Source organism: Macaca nemestrina, chromosome 1 (genome assembly GCF_043159975.1).
Source record: "Macaca nemestrina isolate mMacNem1 chromosome 1, mMacNem.hap1, whole genome shotgun sequence".
Taxonomy (NCBI): Eukaryota; Metazoa; Chordata; class Mammalia; order Primates; family Cercopithecidae; genus Macaca; species Macaca nemestrina.
The window spans coordinates 222,310,271-222,329,675 of NC_092125.1; the positions used below are offsets into that span (position 1 = coordinate 222,310,271).

The 19,405-nt window shown below is 50.8% G+C and overlaps 1 protein-coding gene across 1 annotated transcript in view; it reads right to left on the reverse strand.

Moving 5' to 3' along the window:
• Positions 1 to 12,493: 12,493 nt before the first annotated feature.
• LOC105473161 (dorsal inhibitory axon guidance protein) overlaps positions 12,494 to 19,405 on the reverse strand; it is a 32,509-nt gene continuing 25,597 nt past the window's right edge. Inside the window, exon 7 of the mRNA XM_024790134.2 lies at positions 12,494 to 17,197. Within this exon, the coding sequence (XP_024645902.2) occupies positions 17,085 to 17,197 (113 nt within the window). The 3' untranslated portion in view covers positions 12,494 to 17,084. The remainder of the gene's footprint in view (positions 17,198 to 19,405) is intronic.

Sequence of the window (19,405 nt, forward strand, 5' to 3'; positions counted from 1 at the left end):
CGCCGCTCCGGACCACGTGAAGCGGGTTGGAGCGGGTCACGTGACCGCCGCTCGGTTGCTAGGAGACGGCGTCGGCAGGCGCGCCATCCGCCAAGCTCCAGGCTCCCGCCACCGCCCAGGCAGTACCTGGGGGCCTCTGGCAAAAGTCGGAGTTTCTGTCGCCCAGGGCGTATCTTGCCTGGCTAATACTCTAGGAAGCGGGCTGTGGGGACTGCCTGCAGCCAGGACAACTGGGGTACCGTCCAGGCGCAAAGTGCTGATGTGGCAACAGCTTGTGTCTCGTCCTTGGGGGCACCCTCTCTCCTTCCCACTTCCCTGTGTAAATGGGCTATTTAGGATACCTACCTCATATGATCCTTGTGAGAGTAAATGAGCTAACCGCTGTTGCTAAAGAAAACGTTATTGGGACAGTTAAACCAGTACTGTTCAAGACTTGCTGTAGGGTTATTGCCATGGAGTGAGAGTTTGGGCTCAACACTGAATACAACAAGGACCCAGGAGGGATTTATAGCTAACGTGCAGAGTGAGGGAACCAGGGATGGAAGATTCCTGGGAGGAGACATCAAGGAAGGGGGAGTTCTTGCTAACTTAGCAGGACTCTTGCTGAAACTGGTTTATGCAGGCTCAGGCCCAGCAAGGACAGGAAGACACAGAGGTCCAAAGTCAAGGCCTAGTCAAGCTGAGGACTCAGAGGAGCCTAACTACCGTTTGGTCTAGGAGAGAACAGTGCCTGGCACTTAGTAAATGGGCAGGACACACAAGCTATTGTTATTATCAACATAAGAGGAGGCTGGGCGCAGTGGCTTACCCCTGTTATCCCAGCACTTTGGGAGGCCAAGGTGGGTGGATCACTTGAACTCAGGAGTTCGAGACCAGCCTGGCCAACATGGTGAAACCCCATCTCTACTAAAAATACCAAAATTAACAGGGTATGGTGGTGCATACCTGTAGTCCCAGCTACTCAGGAGGCTGGGGCACGAGAATCGCTTGAACCGCGGAGGCTGCACGACACTGCACTCCAGCCTGAGCGACAGGGTGAGACCTTGTCTGGGAAAAACAAACAAACAAAAAACAACACCTGAGGAGCCAAATTAGTGGGAGCCCACTTTAATCAGCATACCAAAAGTTTTAGAAAACTCTAGTTGAAAAACCATAAGAAATTCCTCCCCTGCCGGCGCGGTGGCTCACGCCTATAATCCCAGCACTTTGGGAGGCTGAGATGGGCGGATCACAAGGTCAGGAGATCGAGACCATCCTGGCTAACACACTGAAACCCCGTCTCTACTAAAAATACAAAAAAAAAAAAAAAATAGCCAGGCGTGGTGGTGGGCACCTGTAGTCTCAGCTACACGGGAGGCTGAGGCAGGAGAATGGCGTGAACCCAGCGGGATGGAGCTTGTAGTGAGCCGAGGTCACGCCACTGCACTCCAGCCTGGGCGACAGAGCGAGACTCCGTCTCAAAAAAATTAAAAAAAAAAAAAAAAAAAGGCCGGGCGCGGTGGCTCACGCCTGTAATCCCAGCACTTTGGGAGGCCGAGGCGGGCGGATCACAAGGTCAGGAGATCGAGACCACGGTGAAATCCCGTCTCTACAAAAAATACAAAAAAATTAGCCGGGCGTGGTGGCGGGTGCCTGTAGTCCCAGCTACTTGGGAGGCTGAGGCAGGAGAATGGCAGGAACCCGGGAGGCGGAGCTTGCAGTGAGCCGAGATTGCGCCACTGCACTCCAGCCGGGGGACAGAGCGAGACTCTGTCTCAAAAAAAAAAAAAAAAAAAAGAAAGAAATTCCTCCCCCAATTGTGCATGAGGAAAGAAAGGGTTGTCTCCTGCCTCGCCTGGCACCTCTCTTAAAGATTGTTGACCACAGCATCCCCCCACCCCAACAAGAACATTAATCCACACTACCTCCAGGTCCCTTCCTAACATCTACTTTCCTTTAGAGAACACCAGCTTTTGTTTAGTGTCACCTAGGTATGGACACCTTCAGGGTACACCTGAGCACTTGGTCTTGTTCCTAGGATGGGGGAAACCAGGTGAGAACCTACAAAACTGCCTGGGTGAGTCCTTAGATAATATTAAGTCCCATAGTCTCTCCAAATGCAAAGAAAGGGTTTCTCTGGATGGACGAGGAGAGTTTTGCAGGGCTGCAGGGCCCATAGCCCTAACTTAATACCCTCTTAGGAGGCACAGATGCCCCCAGTCTAGGGGGAAGGGCCATCCAACATCTGCCGTTGTAATGAGTGGGTAAATTAGAGACCAGCCAAATGGCTACATCCAGTTTGATTTAGGACTGGTTGCTATTATTATTAGTTCATTATTGGTAATTAATCATTGTTATCAGTAAAGTACTTAGAAGAGAGTAATTTCTCAGTAAGTGATCAATATTAGAATATTATGTTATTATTACTTATCTTTTTTTTGAGATGGAGTCTCGCTGTGTCACCGAGGCTGGAGTGCAGCGGTGTGAGCTCAGCTCACTGCAACCTCTGTCTCCCAGGTTCAAGCTTTTCTCCTGCCTCAGCCTCCTGAGTAGCTGGGATTACAGGCAAGTGCCACCATGCTCAGATGATTTTTGTATTTTTAGTAGAGATGGGGTTTTGCCATGTTGGCCAGGCTGATCTCAAACTTCTGACTTCAGGTGATCCGCCTGCCTCGGCCTCCCAAAGTGCTGGGATTTCAAGTGTGAGCCACAGTGCCTGACCTGATCAATTTCCTTCTAAAAAATATTTCTCATATACTCCAGATTCTAGAGGGATTTAATCCAAGCCTTTAGGTATATAATAAAATTGTGATCACTTTGTAAGGAGAAAATGAAAAACAGGCCGGGCGCGGTGGCTCATGCCTGTAATCCTAACACTTTGGGAGGCTGAGGCCAGTGGATCACTTAAGGTCAGGAGTTTGAGATCATCCTGGCCAACAATGATGAAACCCTGTCTCTACTAAAAACACAAAAATTAGCTGGGTAGGGGGGCGTGCACCTGTAGTCCCAGCTACTTGGAAGGCTGAGGCAGGAGAATTGCTTGAACCTGGGAGGTGGAGGTTGGAGTGAGCTGAGATCATGCCACTGCACTCTAGCCTGGGCAACAGAGTGAGAGTCCATGTCAAAACAAAAAAAAAAAAGCAAAACAACTCCTAGGATTAAAGCTGACATTTACTAAGTACTGTAGGGGTGGAAGGGTGTGATACCTTTCCTCACCCATCATAAAGGTCACAGCTGACATGCCTGTAAAAAAAAAAAAAAAAAAAAAACTGCTTAACAAGAGAAAAGCATACCAAGTTTAGTTAAGCAAAGCTTTATGTGACATGGGAGGCTTCAGAGATGAAGACTCAAAGTCCCAGGGAAATCTGTCTGTTTTTGTGCTTAGTTTCAAGGAAGAATGAACAGCCCTGAGGCCGGGCGCGGTGGCTCACACCTGTAATCCCAGCACTTTGGGAGGCCGAGGCAGGTGGATCACGAGGTCAGGAGATGGAGACCATCCTGGCTAACATGGTGAAACTCTATCTCTACTAAAAATACAAAAAAATTAGCCGGGTGTGGTGGTGGGCGCCTGTAGTCCCAGCTACTCGGGAGGCTGAGGCAGTAGAATGGTGTGAACCCGGGAGGTGGAACTTGCAGTGAGCTGAGATCATGCCACTGCACTCCAGCCTGGGCGGCAGAGTGAGACTCTGTCTCAAAAAAAAAATTTTTTTTTAAATAAAATAAAAATAAAAATAAATAAAATTAAAATAAAATCAAAATAAAAAAATTAAAAGAAAAAAATAAAAAGAATGAACAGCCCTGTAGCAATGCAGTTGGGTAAAAAGAGAATGAACAAGGCTTGTCCAGAGTCTTCCTAGCCTCTCCATGCAGCATTCCTTCCTCCTGGTTACGGGGTAGAACCTTTCTGTAATGAGGTCTTCAAGGAGAGAAGGGAGAGAGCCACCTTTCTAGGTTTTATGGCTACTTTGGAGACACAGGTTCTAGTTTCTGTGACCCACCTTGGAGAAGAAGGATTTTTTTTTTTTTTTTTTGAGACTGAGTCTGGCTCTGTCGCCCAGGCTGGAGTGCAGTGGCCGGATCTCAGCTCACTGCAAGCTCCGCCTCCTGGGTTTACGCCATTCTCCTGCCTCAGCCTCCGGAGTAGCTGGGACCACAGGCGCCCGCCACCTCGCCCGGCTAGTTTTTTGTATTTTTTAGTAGAGACGGGGTTTCACCGTGTTAGCCAGGATGGTCTCGATCTCCTGTCCTTGTGATCCGCCCGTCTCAGCCTCCCAAAGTGCTGGGATTACAGGCTTGAGCCACCGTGCCCGGCTGGATTTTTTTTTTTTCTTGAGACATGGTCTTGCTCTGTTACCCAAGCTGGAGTGCAATGGTGTTATCATGGCTCACTGCAGCCTCAACCTCCTGGGCTCGGGTGATCTTCCCACTTCAGCCTCCTGAATAGCTGGGATTAGAGGCACGTACCACCATGACTGGCTAATTTTTGTATTTTTTATACAGACAGGGTTTGCCATGTTGCCCAGGCTGGTCTCAAACTCCTGGGCTCAAGTGATCCACCTGCCTCGGCTTCCCAAAGTGCTGGGATTAAAGACTTGAGCCACCCCGGCCAAAGGAGGAATTATTGTTCTGTGACTGCCTCAGGGGAGAAGGAGGGGCTGGAGACAGGAGGTCAGGAGGCGGTCACAGAGACCTTGCTTTTGAGGCCTCCAGTCTTCTTTAGTTTACAGTACTTAGTATGCCAAAGTGCCAGATATTGGGGTGACATTTTCTAAGCCCCAACCGTAGTTGTTGTGTGGCAGACAGTGTGAAAGGGCTTCACAGTGGGCCGGACACGGTGGCTCACGCCTCTAATCCCAGCACTTTGGGAGGCCAAGGCGGGTGGATCACCTGAGGTCAGGAGTTTGAGACCAGCCTGGCCAACATAGTGAAACCCTGCCTCTATTAAAAATACAAAAATTAGCCGGGCATGATAGTGGGTGCCTGTAATCCCAGCTACTCGGGAGGCTGAGGCATGAGAATCGCTTGAACCCAGGAGGTGGAGGTTGCAGTGAGCTGAGATTGCGTCTCTGCACTCTATCCTGGGAGATGGAGCGAGACCCTGTCTCAAAAATAAAAAAAAGAAGAAAGTGCTTCATAGTAAATGCTCACAGCGACACTATGGCACGTGCTGTTCTTATTCCTGTTTACACTAAGGCAGCTGAAATCAAAAGAAACAAGCAACTTGCCACAGGCGCAGCACTAATTGCTGCTGGAACTGGGGTGGGACCCAGGAGGTCTGGCTCCAGGACCCTGACATGTAACCACACAGCAGGAAAATCCAGCCAGGGCTGAAATGAGAAGGATAGAGCGAAGTAAGGCGGGGAAGACAACGATCAGAAGGCAGCACAAGGCTGGACCTTGGAATATCCCTGTGGCTCAGACACTGACGCTGTATTCATCTCGACCAGCTGGGGCCAGAGACGGAGAGAGGAGGGCACGAGAAGACCCTGCTGGCTGGGCGGGCTTGGCAGGCTGGTGGGGTGGGGGGGATGGGGGAGGATGGAGAAACAAAAGAAAGTGAAACTGTCGGTATCCTCAAAGGAACCGGAGTTCCTGCTAGACCTATTCTTGGCTATGGAAGGACATAATAGACCCCCACGTGGCATTCCACAAGGCTTGGGGTCATATATTGAGTGAGTACAGACACTCCCCAACTTACAATGGTCTGACATGATTTTTCTACTTTCCAACCGTGTGAAAGCGATCTGTGTTCAGTAGAAACCGTATTTCCAGTCCCCAGTATAACCGTTCTGTTTTTCACTTGCAGTATAGTGTTCAAGAAATTCCATAGGGTTTTCAGCACTTTATTATGACATAGGCTTGTTTTTCATGATTTTGCACAACTGTAGGCTAAGGTAGGTGTTCTGAGCGTGTTTAAAGTAGGCTAGACTAAGCTATGATGTTCAGTAGATTAGGTGTATTAAATGCGTTTTATTTTCTTTTTTTGAGACAAGGTCCTGCTGTGTTACCCAGACTGGAGTACACTGGTGCAACCTTGGCTCACTGCAGCCTCCAACTCCTGGGCTCAAGTGATCCTCCCACCTCAGCCACCCAAGTAGCTAGTATTACAGGCTCACACCACTATGCCCAGCTAATTTTGCTTTTTTTTTTTTTCTTTTTGAGACGAAGTCTCACACTGTCACCCTGGCTAGTATGCAGCAGGGCGATCTCGGCTCGTTGCAGCCTCTACCTCCTGGGTTCAAGCGATTCTCCTGCCTCAGCCTCCCAAGTAGCTGGGACTACAGCCGCGCGCCACCACACCCTGCTAATTTTTGTATTTTTAGTAGAGACGGGGTTTTACTATGTTGGCCAGGCTGGTTTCGATCTCCTGTCCTCGTGATCTGCCCGACTTGGCCTCCCAAAGTGCTGGGATTACAGGCATAAGCCACCGCGCCTGGCCTAATTTTGCTTTTTTTTTTTTTTTTTTTTTTTGAGACGGAGTCTCGCTCTGTCGTCCAGGCTGGAGTGCAGTGGCGCGATCTCGGCTCACTGCAAGCTCCGCCTCCCGGGTTCACGCCATTCTCCTGCCTCAGCCTCCCGAGTAGCTGGGACTACAGGCGCCCACAACTGCGCCCGGCTAATTTTTTTTTTGTATTTTTAGTAGAGACGGGGTTTCACCGTGGTCTCGATCTCCTGACCTTGTGATCCGCCCGCCTCGGCCTCCCAAAGTGCTGGGATTACAGGCGTGAGCCACCGCGCCCGGCAATTTTGCTTTTTTAAAAAGTTTTTTGTGGAGATGAGTTCTCACTATGTTGCTCGGGCTGATCTCAAACATCTGGGCTCAAGCAATACCCCCTCCTCCTCGGCCTCCCAAAGTGCTGGGATTACAGGCATGAGCCACCTCACCTGACCTGAGTGCATTTTGGATTTATGATGTTTTCAATTTAGGATGGGTTTATGAGGAAGCAATCCCACTGTAAGTTGGGGAGCACCTGTACACTTTTGGAATTCAAGTTTAAATTTTTCGTGTCCCTTTGCCAACCTGTCTGAGTCAAGTTTGATATTTGTACCTTCAATAAAGAAACTGACATGTAGAATAGATTCATTCATTCATTCATTCATTTATTCATTCGGCAAATAGTTATTGAACACCTACCTGGGCAAATACCTAGAAGCGAAAAAGCCACACACCCCTGCTAGAAAGCAGAGCCCTCAGGCCTGGTGTAGTGGCTCATGCCTATAATCCCAGCACTTTGGGAGGCCAAGGTGGGTGGATCACCTGAGGTCAGGAGTTCGAGACTAGCCTGGCCAACATGGCGAAACCCCATCTCTACTAATAATACAAAAATTAGCCAGCCGTGGTGGCACACGCCTGTAATCCCAGCTACTAGGGAGGCTGAGGCAGGAGAATTGCTTGAACCCAGGAGGCGGAGGTTGCAGTGAGCCGAGATCGTGCCATTGCACTCCAGCCTGGGCAACAAGAGTGAAACTCCATCTCAAAAAAATAAATAAAATAAAAAATAAAAATAAGAGAGCAGAGCCCTCCACAAGAAGCACATCAGAGAAGGGCCCTTTCGTGGCATAGGAATTGTCAATGGGATTCTATCTGGAGCCCCTTCCTGTGATATTTCCATTCAGCTCGTCACAAACACACTGGCTGTGTGTTTCTGGCCTGAGGTCTGCCAGAGCTGGGGAAGGCCTGCATGTTTTGTTGGGCAGTGTTGTTCTTTGTGTCTGTGGACATGTTCTCTCGTGCACTGAGGGCCAGCTACCATGAGCGGCAAGGCAGGAGAAAAACGGAGGCAGAAGGGGAAGGAAGCCAATGGAACCCTGTAGGATTGGAGTCGGGTGGCTTGGTGGCTCTGCTGACCTCCCAGACCTCATCTCCTGCCCTTCTGCCCAATCTCTGGTTGATGCCAAGATTCTCAAAGCATCAAACACCATTTTGACTTGTTAGCACCATCGGCCATGTCCTCACCCCATTCGCTCACAGCTAGGAGGGAAGAGTCCTGGGGGGATGTGGGCACTGAGGGAGTCAGCGTGGTTGGTTCTTTTATTTCCTTCTTCGTGTGTTTTCCGGAGGAGCCTGGACACTGCTGGGAGGTGTGAGACCCCCACTTCCCGCTTCAGAGGAGACATTTGTTTCTGTGACTACTTAAAACTAATGAGGGCTGACTCTGAACGATTTGTCCCAATGGCACAGAATTCACACTTACGGCGGCATCCCTTGCTGACACTTATGGACCCCAGCCAGGCTCCATAAATACTCCTCCTTGAGCTTTAAAACACAGGAAATCATGCCTAATGTTCCTACTGCTTTGTTACCTCATCAGAGTCCTATGAAAATTACTGCCGGTTAAGGATGATCCCCACCAAGCCTTCTCAAACACGTGGCAATAGTGCCCTGTCCCTCCAGAGACCCTAGTCTCACAGAACTCATCAGAACGCTCTATGGAACCCTTGGCGATTGTGGAGAAGGCAGAAAAGGAAATTGCCTGTGCCCTGTTGGAGTCCAGGAAGCTGCAGTTGTTGAGAAACCACCCAGAACGAAAGCGGAAGTAAGAGGCTATTGTCCAAGAGGAAGGAGAGCGCACTCCAGCTACTCTCGAATTCTCTGACCTATGGTATTTCCTTCGACCTCTGCTGCATACAGCAGCAATCCTCTTATTTTATCGTGCGTGTGTGTGCACATATGCGGGTGCGTGTGTGTGTGTGCATGTGTATAGGGGTGCATGTGCGTGTGTGTGGGTGTGCATGTGTGCAGGTGCATGTGTCTGTGTGTGCATGTGCGAGTGCATGTCTGTGCTTGCGTGTGTGTGCATGTGCGAGTGCGTGTGTCTGTGGGTGCGTGTGTGTGTGCATGTGCGAGTGCGTGTGTCTGTGGGTGCGTGTGTGTGTGCATGTGCGAGTGCGTGTGTCTGTGGGTGCGTGTGTGTGTGCATGTGCGAGTGCGTGTGTCTGTGCGTGTGTGTGTGCATGTGTGTGCGGGTGTGTGTGTGTGCATGTCTGTGCTTGCGTGTGTGTGCATGTGTGTGAGTGTGTGTGCGCGTGCGTGGGTGTGTGTGTGCATGTGCATGTGCATGCTCACGTGCTTTCCTCAACTCTGAGCATCTTGTTCAGAGCTCAACTTCAGCCCCTGGCCCAGGCCCTGCACGGAGCGATCCTCAATGTGTGCTGCCTGCCTCCCGCCTCCCATGGCCTGTCCTGGTTGTGTCATAACTTCGGGCTGCTTCCTCCTCCTCTCTGTTCGTTCTCCCATCTTTCCACGTGGATGCTGCTGGAATTCCAAGGGAGGCATTGGAGGGCTCTGGCTGCATCTGAGTGATGGCTCAGATACCCACATGAGGCCTGTTGTGGCCGCTGAGCCCAACGGCCTGAGACGCCTATCTGCCGTGGGGTTTATCTTTGGTGTTTGCTTTCACTGCTTTCAGGCTTCACTGGCGGTGGCTTTCACGTCTGACTCTGCTGCAGGCTCTTTGAGGTCTCATCTTCCTTGCAGGGGGCAGTGGCCACAGGGAGAGAGAAGAGAAGAACAAGGAAGTGGGTCGGGGAGGGCCGGGTGCTTCCACTGCCTCTCTAGGAGGAATCCAGCCCCCTTCCTCCCTGGGAGGCCGGCCTGAAGGTGAATCCAACTTCGGTCCTGGCAGCCCCCTGCCTGAAAGCAGCCTCGGTGGTCCTAAATGAGTGGCACAGTGCAGGGATGGACACCAGGCCCTTAGGGTGCCCCACCTTTGGGGTCACCACGGCACCCAGGGGTGTCTGGGCTCCACCTTGGCTTTAGGATCAAGGCCACAGGGAGACATAACAGCCTGCCCGAGGAAGCCCTGGTCAGCAGAGCTGGGTGGCACTGGCTGGAACTGCCACCATGATAAGAGATGTCCTTCCTGGTGCCAAGCCAGGCCACCCCCTCACCAGTTCACACCCTTTCCCAAGATGGCATCGGACCCTGCCCTAGCCCTGGCTTCCATTGAGCTGCCTTGTCCTTTCTTATCTTGCAGGAGTCCTGCGTCTGCTCTTCTCTGCACTCAGCCACCTTGGCTCGGAAGGAAGCTGCTGGGGACCAGCCTGCTGCAACCCACCTCAGCATCTCTTTAGGACCTCAGCTGCCCCAACCCTAAAATGGGAAGGGAGATAAAAATCTGGGACTCTGGCCAGGTGCGGTGGCTCACGCCTGTAATCCCAGCACTTTGGGAGGCCGAGGTGGGTGGATCATTTGAGGTCAGGAGTTTGAGACCAGCCTGGCCAACACGGTGAAATCCCGTCTCTACTAAAAATACAAAAAGTAGCCTGGCATGGTGGCGCACATTTGTAATCCAGCTACTCGGGAGGCTGAGGCACGAGAATTGCTTGAACCTGGGGGTTGGAGGTTGCAGTGACCTGAGATCATGCCACTGTACTCCAGTCTGGGTGACAGAGCAAGATTCTGTCTCTAAAAAAAAGGAAACAAAAAAATCTGGGACTCGCAGTCAAGAGGTCTGGCTGAGGGATTATGATGAGGACCAGGCGAGGGCAGGGACCCTGTCTGCCTTGTTTGCTGCTTAGCTTGGGGCAAATGCTCAATCCAGTGTGTTGAGAAGTCGTAGGTGGAACACCAGGCTTAGGGTCCCCTCCAAATGCCCCTATGGAGCTCACTACCAGCACAGGCAAACCATCTCCTGGAGGAACAAAGAGAGACGCCAGGTGGGCTTTTAAAATCTCTTTATTTACAGCCCAAGAGCACATGCAATATGATATCATGGGACTACAAGGGTGTGGCACCTCCCCCTCCCCCTGCCGCTTCTGAACTTTAAAGAGGAACTACAGCACCCTAGGAAATTGCTTAAGAGTCAGAAAACCCTACACTGAGGGTCCCAGGCCGAGGTGCTCCATTCATTTACCCCAAAAAATAAAGACCAGTTGCAGCCCAGGAGGCTGGGCCTCAGAGCCTGGGAGTTTGCTATTGCTAGTAATTAGCTAGGCAAAACAGGTCTCAGATTTGCCAACTCACACCTGAATACAAATACCCCGAATTATCCGAATGTCCCTGACCACTCCACATTTCTGTTTTCCCTGTCACATCCTAGACTGGTGATTCTCAAACTTGATCATGCCCAAGAATGACCCAGAGAACTTGTGAAAAGCCAAATGGCTGGGCCCCATCCCCAGAGATTCTGGCTCAGTAGGCGTGGGGTGGTGGGGCCCAAGATTCTGCATCTCTTTTTGTTTTTTGTCGTTTTTTGAGACAGGGTCTCGCTCTATTGCCCAAGCTGGAGTGCAGTGGCGTGATCATGGCTCACTGCAGCCTCGACCTCTTGGGCTTAAGCAATCCTCCCACCTCAACCTGGAGAATAGCTGGGACTACAGGTGTGCACCACCGTGCCCGGATAATTTTGTTATTTTTTGCTGAGACGAGGTCTCCCTATGTTGCCCAGGCTAAGATTCTGTATTTCTACCAAGCTCCCAGGTGCTGTTGCCAGCCCGGGACCATCATCTGAGTGTCTAAGGTCTAGAAAGCCTTTTGCACCCAGAAGTGACCCGGCCATGGATCCTGTATCAGACCACTTGTTCTGATTTAGAATTCAGAAAATACACTCCCTGCAATATAAACCCCTGGTTCTGCAAACCGCCCTTCCCAGGAAAGGTGACCTTCCCTGCCAACCTCCTCCCCAGGAAACACACACAGTCACCATTGCCTGTGAAAGTGAAGACTATCACAGAGGTGACAGGGCTCAGTCCAACCCCAGAAACCCCCAGTGAGGAGCCACAGTGGTTTGCTTCTCTGGCCTCTCCACTGTCTGTCCCAGCACCGTTTTCCTGGCTGTTCTGTTGTTTTATAAACCTTGTCTCTGCAGCTGTGAGTGAACCGCACTGCAGGTGCACCCACCACCTCAATGTTAGGTTTTGTTGGGTGGGTTGAATGTGGCTTAAAATAAGGACCCACCTCCAGCAGCTCAGTGGTAGAAGGGGTTGTGGCTTTAGGATTTACTTTGTGGCTTGGTCACTCCTCAAGGGGCTGTGAAGCTGTCATTTTCCCACAAGCCTTGGCCGTCATGTCATTGCACGCTCAGCCTATTCCCAGCAGGCATGGAAACCACTCTTGGTGTCTCCAGACAAACCATGGGATGGCAGCCCTGTGGGAACAGCAGGTATTCCTGGGATCCGCAGTGAGACTCCAGCGGGAGGAGTGCAGGAGGGCTCAGGCCACAGGCCCAGCAGCTACTGGTTGCCACATGGCCTCCTGCTCAGCTCCCCCAGTCCACCCAGGGTGTCTTTTTAGACTCCTGCACCTATCTTATTGCAAAGTCACTTACTCCTCCAGCCCTGCCTCGGTGCCTGGAATCTGTACATGCTGCCAAGGGCTGAGGCCAGAACAGTTTTCCAAACCTCTTTGACCACGGAAGCCGTACCCTGCCCCTTTCTAATGGAGCATCTCATGGTCCCAGTGTTCTATGGAACACACTTTGGGGAAGGAGCTTGAATAGTGACTTGAATAGAATAGAGCTTGAATAGAAATGATCTCAGAGTATGTGATGGGTCATTGTCAAAGAACCAAACATCTCCTAAAATTCTCCTAGAATAACAAATTAGCTAACACTGGAGGTTTATTAGGTGGTAGGCACTGTTCTAAACACCTTATAAGAATTCTGCATTCACAGGCCAGGCACACTGGCTCACGCCTAGTAATCCCAGCGCTTTGGGAGGCTGAGACAGGTGGATCACCTGAGGTCAGGAGTTTGAGACCCGCCTGGCCAACATGGTGAAACCCCATCTCTCCTAAAAATACAAAAATTAACCGGGCATGGTGGTGCTTGCCTGTAATCCCAGGTACTTGAGAGGTTGAGGCAGGAGAATCACTTGTACCTGGGAGGCAGAGGTCGCAGTGAGCTGAGATTGCGCCACTGCACTCCAGCCTGGGCAACAAGAGTGAAACTCTGTCGCAAAAGAAAAAAAAATCAAAACGAAGTATGCATTCAGTACTCGCAACAACCCTATGAAGGGAGAGTTATCCCCATTTTACAGATGAAAAAATCAAGGCACAGAGACCTTAAGAAACTTTCCTAAGGTTGCCAAGGCGGTGAGAGGTGGAATAGGTGGATTTATCACCAGCTGCACTGCTACAGATGGAAGGGGAGAGCGGAGGCTCTCAGCCCCAGCTGCACGTGGAGTTACCTGGGGAAAAAGCTATGAAGCCCAGACCAAACAAAGCGGAAGCTTTGTGGGTGGGTCCCAGGCCTTTTAATGTTCCCAGATTGTTGCAACGTGCAGCCAAGGTTGAGAGCGAGCAGGCTTGAGCAGGGGTTGGCAAACTGTGGTCCTCAGGCCAAATCTGTCCCACTGCCTGTTTTTGTGTAGTTGGCCTGCTAAGAGCAGTTTTTGCACTTTTAAATGGTTTTAGAAAATTAAACTAATAGCCGGGCGCGGTGGCTCAAGCCTGTAATCCCAGCACTTTGGGAGGCCGAGACGGGCGGATCACGAGGTCAGGAGATCGAGACCATCCTGACTAACACCGTGAAACCCCGTCTCTACTAAAAATACAAAAAACTAGCCGGGCGAGGTGGCGGGCGCCTGTAGTCCCAGCTACTCCGGAGGCTGAGGCAGGAGAATGGCGTAAACCCGGGAGGCGGAGCTTGCAGTGAGCTGAGATCCGGCCACTGCACTCCAGCCCGGGCTACAGAGCAAGACTCCGTCTCAAAAAAAAAAAAAAAAAAAAAATTAAACTAATAATATTTTGTGGCCAGGTGTGGTGGCTCACACCTGTAATCCCAGCATTTTGGGAGGCTGAGGCGGGTGGATCACCTGAGGTGGGCGGATCACCTGAGGTCAGGAGTTCGAGACCAGCCTGGCCAATATGGTAAAATCCCGTCTCTACTAAAAATATAAAAATTAACCAGGTGTGGTGGCACATGCCTGTAATCACAGCTACTTGGGAGGCTGAGGCAGGCGAATTGTTTGAACCTGGGATGCAGAGGTTGCAGTGAGCTGAGATTAAGCCACTGTATTCTAGCCTGGGCAGCAGAGCAAAACTCCATCTCCAAAAAAAAAAAAGAAAGAATAATATTTTGTGACATGTGAAAATTATATGGAATTCACATGTGTGTCCATAAATAGTTTTTCTGGAGCATAGCCATGGATTCATTCACACACTGTCTGTGGCTGCTTCAAGTTATGGCAGAGCTAAGTAGCTAGTGGAGATCGGATGGCTTGCAAAGCGTAAAATATTTATTTGGTCCTTCACAGTAAAAGTTTTCTAAATCCTGGATTAGAGGAAATTGGCTTCTGTATGAGCAAAATAAATGTAAGATAGACCTAAGGAAGAACTTCCTGGCAGAGAGGTTGGTTAGACACTTGACAGGGCTTTGGGATTCCCAGCTCTGGAGTTAAGAGGTTCCATCCACCCATGCCTCTTTGGAAATGTCAAATAGAGATAGCTAGGGCAAAGAGATGGGCCTGGAATTTCCAACCATGGAACTGCCCTGGCAACCAGTGACAGTTCTGTGGGCCTTTTAGCTTTGTCCTGACCCTCTGTGTTCTCCATGGCTGATGTCCTAGGACCGTCTAACAGCTGTCCCCTAGCCATAGGAATGCTGGGTTTTCTTCCTGCGGTACTCCTTAGGGTTCTAGCCCCACAGAGCCAGCACAGTCCCGAGTCACCACTTAACGTGAGGCACACACAGCATGTGGGTTGTCTGGTCTCAAGTACGAAGCTGCTGGCAGATCTGTCCTTTTAATTTTTTAAGTGTTTTGTATTTTTGGAGTCTCACTCTGTCGCCCAGACTGGAGTGCAATGGTGTGATCTTGGCTCACCGCAACCTCCACCTCCTGGGTTCAAGTGATTCTCCTGCCTCAGCCTCCTGAGTAGCTGGGATTACAGGCACCTGCCACCATGCCTGGCTAATTTTTGTATTTTTAGTAGAGATGGAGTTTCACCATGTTGGTCAGGCTGGTCTTGAACTCCTGACCTCAAGTGATCTGCCTACCTGGGCCTCCCAGAGTGCTGGGATTTCAGGCATGAGCCCTCGTGCCCGGCCTTAATTTTTGTATTTTTGGTAGAGACAGGGTTTTGCCATGTTGGCCAGGCTGATCTTGAACTCCTGACCTCAACTGGTCTGCCCACCTCGGCCTCCCAAAGTGCTGGGATTACAGGCATGAGCCATTGTGCCCAGCCATATCTGCCTTTCAGCTAGCCTGCTTTGATCTCCCAGTTCCCCTGCCCTCTCTGCTCCCTCCCCACAAGGTTTCCATGCCCACCAAACTTGGATAGGGAGAGAACAAGCATATTTAGTTTCTTCTAGATCTGCCTGCTTGCCTTGGTGCCTGACCCCTGACCCCCACTGATTTTCCCAGCGCAGTAAACATCTCTGGCATCTTATGGGCGTGATCCAGGCCAGTGAGGAATTTGGCCAGGAAAGTCTTTTGTCATTTGCAACCTGGTTCGCCCTGGAACAGAGGGTTGGCCAGGAGTGAGATGCCAAGTGGGGGGATTTAAATGGTTTTCCTGAAGTGACCCCTGAAGCCAGATCTACTGGGACAGATGTTCTGGGTGGGCATTGAGAGTCTGGCCTGTTGGGGGCAGTTAGCTTCAGATAGCACCTCAATTTCAGAGGAGCCTCAACTTCCCAGCGGGCTCTGCTGCAAAAATGTGGGGTGGGGTCCAGGGATGGTTTTGTGGTCCTGGAAATCACTAAACAGTATGCAAAGTGGGTAAATGTGGGCAATATGTGTGGGGTTTTTTTGAGTCCGTGCTCGCATCAGAACCCCTGGGGTGGAAGCTCTCTAGAAAGCTGTAAAGTGCCTAAGGGCCAGGACTGGATGAGCAGGACCATAGGGACATAAAGGCCAACGTGATTCTTTTCCCCAAACACTTCGTATCCCAGGATATCAGCTACCAGACCACAGGGATCAACCTGCCCAACTCATTCCTGCAAGCAAGTATGTGCTTAAGTTGTATTTTGTTTTGTTTTTAAACATGATACAGCTTTCTCCAGGGAAGGCAGAGAACAGTCAAACTATTTCCGCCGCAGAGAAAGGGACTACCAGGGTGTGAACCTCTCTTGCCAAAAGCCTTGGAGTATCTGGAAGAAATTCTTGGTTGTGGGGTCGCAAGAACGTGGGCCTTGGAGCTGGACAGCCTTGGCCCAGGTTCAGGTCCTTGCTCTGCCATGTACTTCCCAGGACCTCTCAGTGGGGTCCCTGGGCCAGCAGCATCGCATTCCGTGGGACCTTGTTAGAGCACAGAGCCCAGTGAGTCGGATGTGCTTTTTTTTTTTTTTGAGATGGAGTTTCACTCTTGTCCCCCAGGCTGGAGTGCAGTGGCACGATCTCTGCTCACTGCAACCTCTGCCACCCAAGTTCAAGTGATTCTGGTGCCTCGGCCTCCGAGTAGCTGGGATTATAGGCCTGTGCCACCACGCCTGGCCTAACTTTTGTATTTTTAATAGAGACAGTTTCCCCATGTTGGCCTGGCTGGTCTCAAACTCCCGACCTCAGGTGATCCACCTGCCTTGGCCTCCCAAAGTGCTGGGATTACAAGCGTGAGCCGCCGCGCCCAGCCAGATGTACATTTTTAACTGGACCTCCAGGTGACTCTTAGCATGTTCAGGTTTGAGGAGCATTGACCCTGGGCAAGTCAGGTTAAATAACTCCAGCGTGCCTCAGGGTCCTCAACCTGTCGCATGGTGATAATGCCTACTTGAAAAGGTCGTTTTGATAATTCAGTGAGATAATGTATTTCAGCACTTAGCACAGTTCCTGGTATCCATATTCATCTCCTGCCGGTGGACTTTCTTTCGGGAAGTTTAAATTTCTTTTCCACTCTCAAAAACGCCACTTGGTTTTGAACTTGAAGCTGTTGCAGTGCTGGAGTTGAACAGCAGAGGGCACTCTCGGCATTGCCATCGCGGAGAGCAAGACACGCGGGATGGAGGTTGCGTGGGACCGGACTGTGGGTGTGCAGGTGCTGCGGACCGGCTCCTGGGCACCCACCCAGCTCATTCGTCGAGCGGCTCCCCTCCTGGGGTCGAGTGTACTGGGCCTGAGCCTGCAGCCTCAGTCATCTGTTCCCCCACTTGATCTCCCACTGCTAGTTATAAACAAATCGCCCGGCTTGTGCAAACCTCCCGGGCTCAGTCCCCAGTCCCGCGGGGCCGCTAGACGTTGATGAAGGATCCCTGGTCGCCGTTGGCCGTCTCGGGCTCCACGCAGCGCCCTTTCCTCCGTGTAACCCTGCGGTTCCGGTGGAATTTGGCATAGCAGCGCAGCCCTGGGCGAGGGGAGGCAAGGGGGTCAGAGGCGCGAAGGGCCGGTGTCCTCCCCTTCTTTCCCCTGCACGCTCGGGGCCGGCCAGCTCTCTCCCGCCTTCTTTATTCTGCCCCGCAACCCAGCCTCCTCCCGGCAACCCCAGTGAGCTTGAAAGACACGAATCCGGGCCGGGCGCGGTGGCTCATGCCTGTAATCCCAGCACTTTGGAGGCCGAGGCGGGTGGATCACGAGGTCAGGAGACCGAGATCATCCTGGCAAACATGGTGAAACCCCGTCTCTACTAAAAATACAAAAAAATTAGCTGGGCGTGGTGGCGGGCGCCTGTAGTCCCAGCTACTCGGGAGGCTGAGGCAGGAGAATGGTGTGAACCTGGGAGGCAGAGCTTGCAGTGAGCCGAGATTGCGCCACTGCACTCCAGCCTGGGCAACAGAGCAAGACTCCTTCTCAAAAAAAAAAAAAAAAAAAAAAAAAAAGACACAAATCCAGGGGAGGGGGAGAATGAACATGGAAGGAGCACAGAGAAGATTCAGAGTGGTAAAAATATTCTGGGTAACACGTAATGGTGAGACATGGCATGCATTTGTCCAAACCCATAGAATGAACTGCACAGTGAACTATAACTTACACTATGACTTCAGTTCGTAGTAATAATACATCATTATTGGTTTGTCAAGTAACAAATGTACCATGAGACCCCGGTACCGTGGCTCACGCCTACAATCTCAGCGCTTTGGAAGGCCGAGACAGGCGGATCACTTGAAGTCAGGAGTTTGAGACCAGCCTGGCCAACATGGTGAAACCCCGTTTCTACCAAAAAAAAAAAAACACAAAAACTACCCGGGCGTGGTGGTGGGTGCCTGTAATCCCAGCTATTTGGGAGGCTGAGGCAGGAGAATCACTTGGACCCGGGAGGCAGAGGTTGCAGTGAGCCAAGATCATGCCACTGCACTCCAGCCAGGGTGACAGAACGAGACTCTATCTCGAAAAACAAACAAACAAACAAATGTACCACATGATTGCAAGATGTTATTAATAAGAGAAACTGCATGCAGGGACAAAGAAGGTATATAAGAACCACATTCTGTGCAATTTTTCTAGAAAACTGCTCTAAAAATTAAGTCCACAGGGTACAGTGGCTCACACCCGTAATCCCAGCACTTTGAGAGGTGAGGTGGGAGGACCGCTTGAGCCCAGTAGTTCCAGACCAGCCTAAGCGACATAGGGAGACCCCATCTCTACAAAAAAATGTAAAAATTAGCCAGGCATTGTGGCATACACCTGTAGTCCCAACTACAGGAAGGGCTAACGTGGGAGGATCCCTTGAGCCCAGGAATTCCAGATTGCAGCGAGCCTTGATTGTGCCACTGTACTTCAGCCTCAGCAACAGAGTGAGACTCTGTCTCAAAAAAAATTTAAAAAATAAAACACACAGATAAATTCAATTAAAAAGTCTATAATCTTGAACATTGAAAAGGAAAAAGTTTGTTAATTTTTTTTAAGTGGCTCAAATTCTGCCCTTCCCTGTAAAACATCCTATGGCTCTCCATTGATTTTTTTTTTTTTTTTTTTGAGATGAAGTTTTGTTTTTGTCGCCCAGGCTGGAGTGCAGTGGCACCATCTTGGCTCATGCAGCCTCTGCCTCCTGGGTTCAAGTGATTCTCCTGCCTCAGCCTCCTGAGTCGCTGGGATTACAGGCATGCACCACCACATCCTGTTAATTTTGGTATTTTTTAAGTAGAGATGGGGTTTCACCATGTTGGCCAGGCTGGTCTTGAACTCCTGGCCTCAAGTGATCTGCCCGCCTTGGCCTCCCAAAGTGATGGGATTACAGGCATGAGCCACTGTGCCAGGCCTCCATTTCTTTTTTGTTTTTTTCTGTATTTCTTTCTTTTTCTTTTCTTTATTTTTTCTTTTTCTTTTTTTTTTTTTTTTTTGAGACGGAGTCTCACGCTGTTGCCCAGGCTGGAGTGCAGTGGCGTAATCTCGGCTCACTGCAAGCTCCGCCTCCCGGGTTCCCGCCATTCTCCTGCCTCAGCCTCCTGAGTAGCTAGGACTACAGGCGCCCGCCACCGCGCCCGGCTAATTTTTTGTATTTTTAGTAGAGACGGGGTTTCACCGTGGTCTCGATCTCCTGACCTTGTGATCCGCCCGCCTCGGCCTCCCAAAGTGCTGGGATTACAGGCTTGAGCCACCGCGCCCGGCCTTTTTT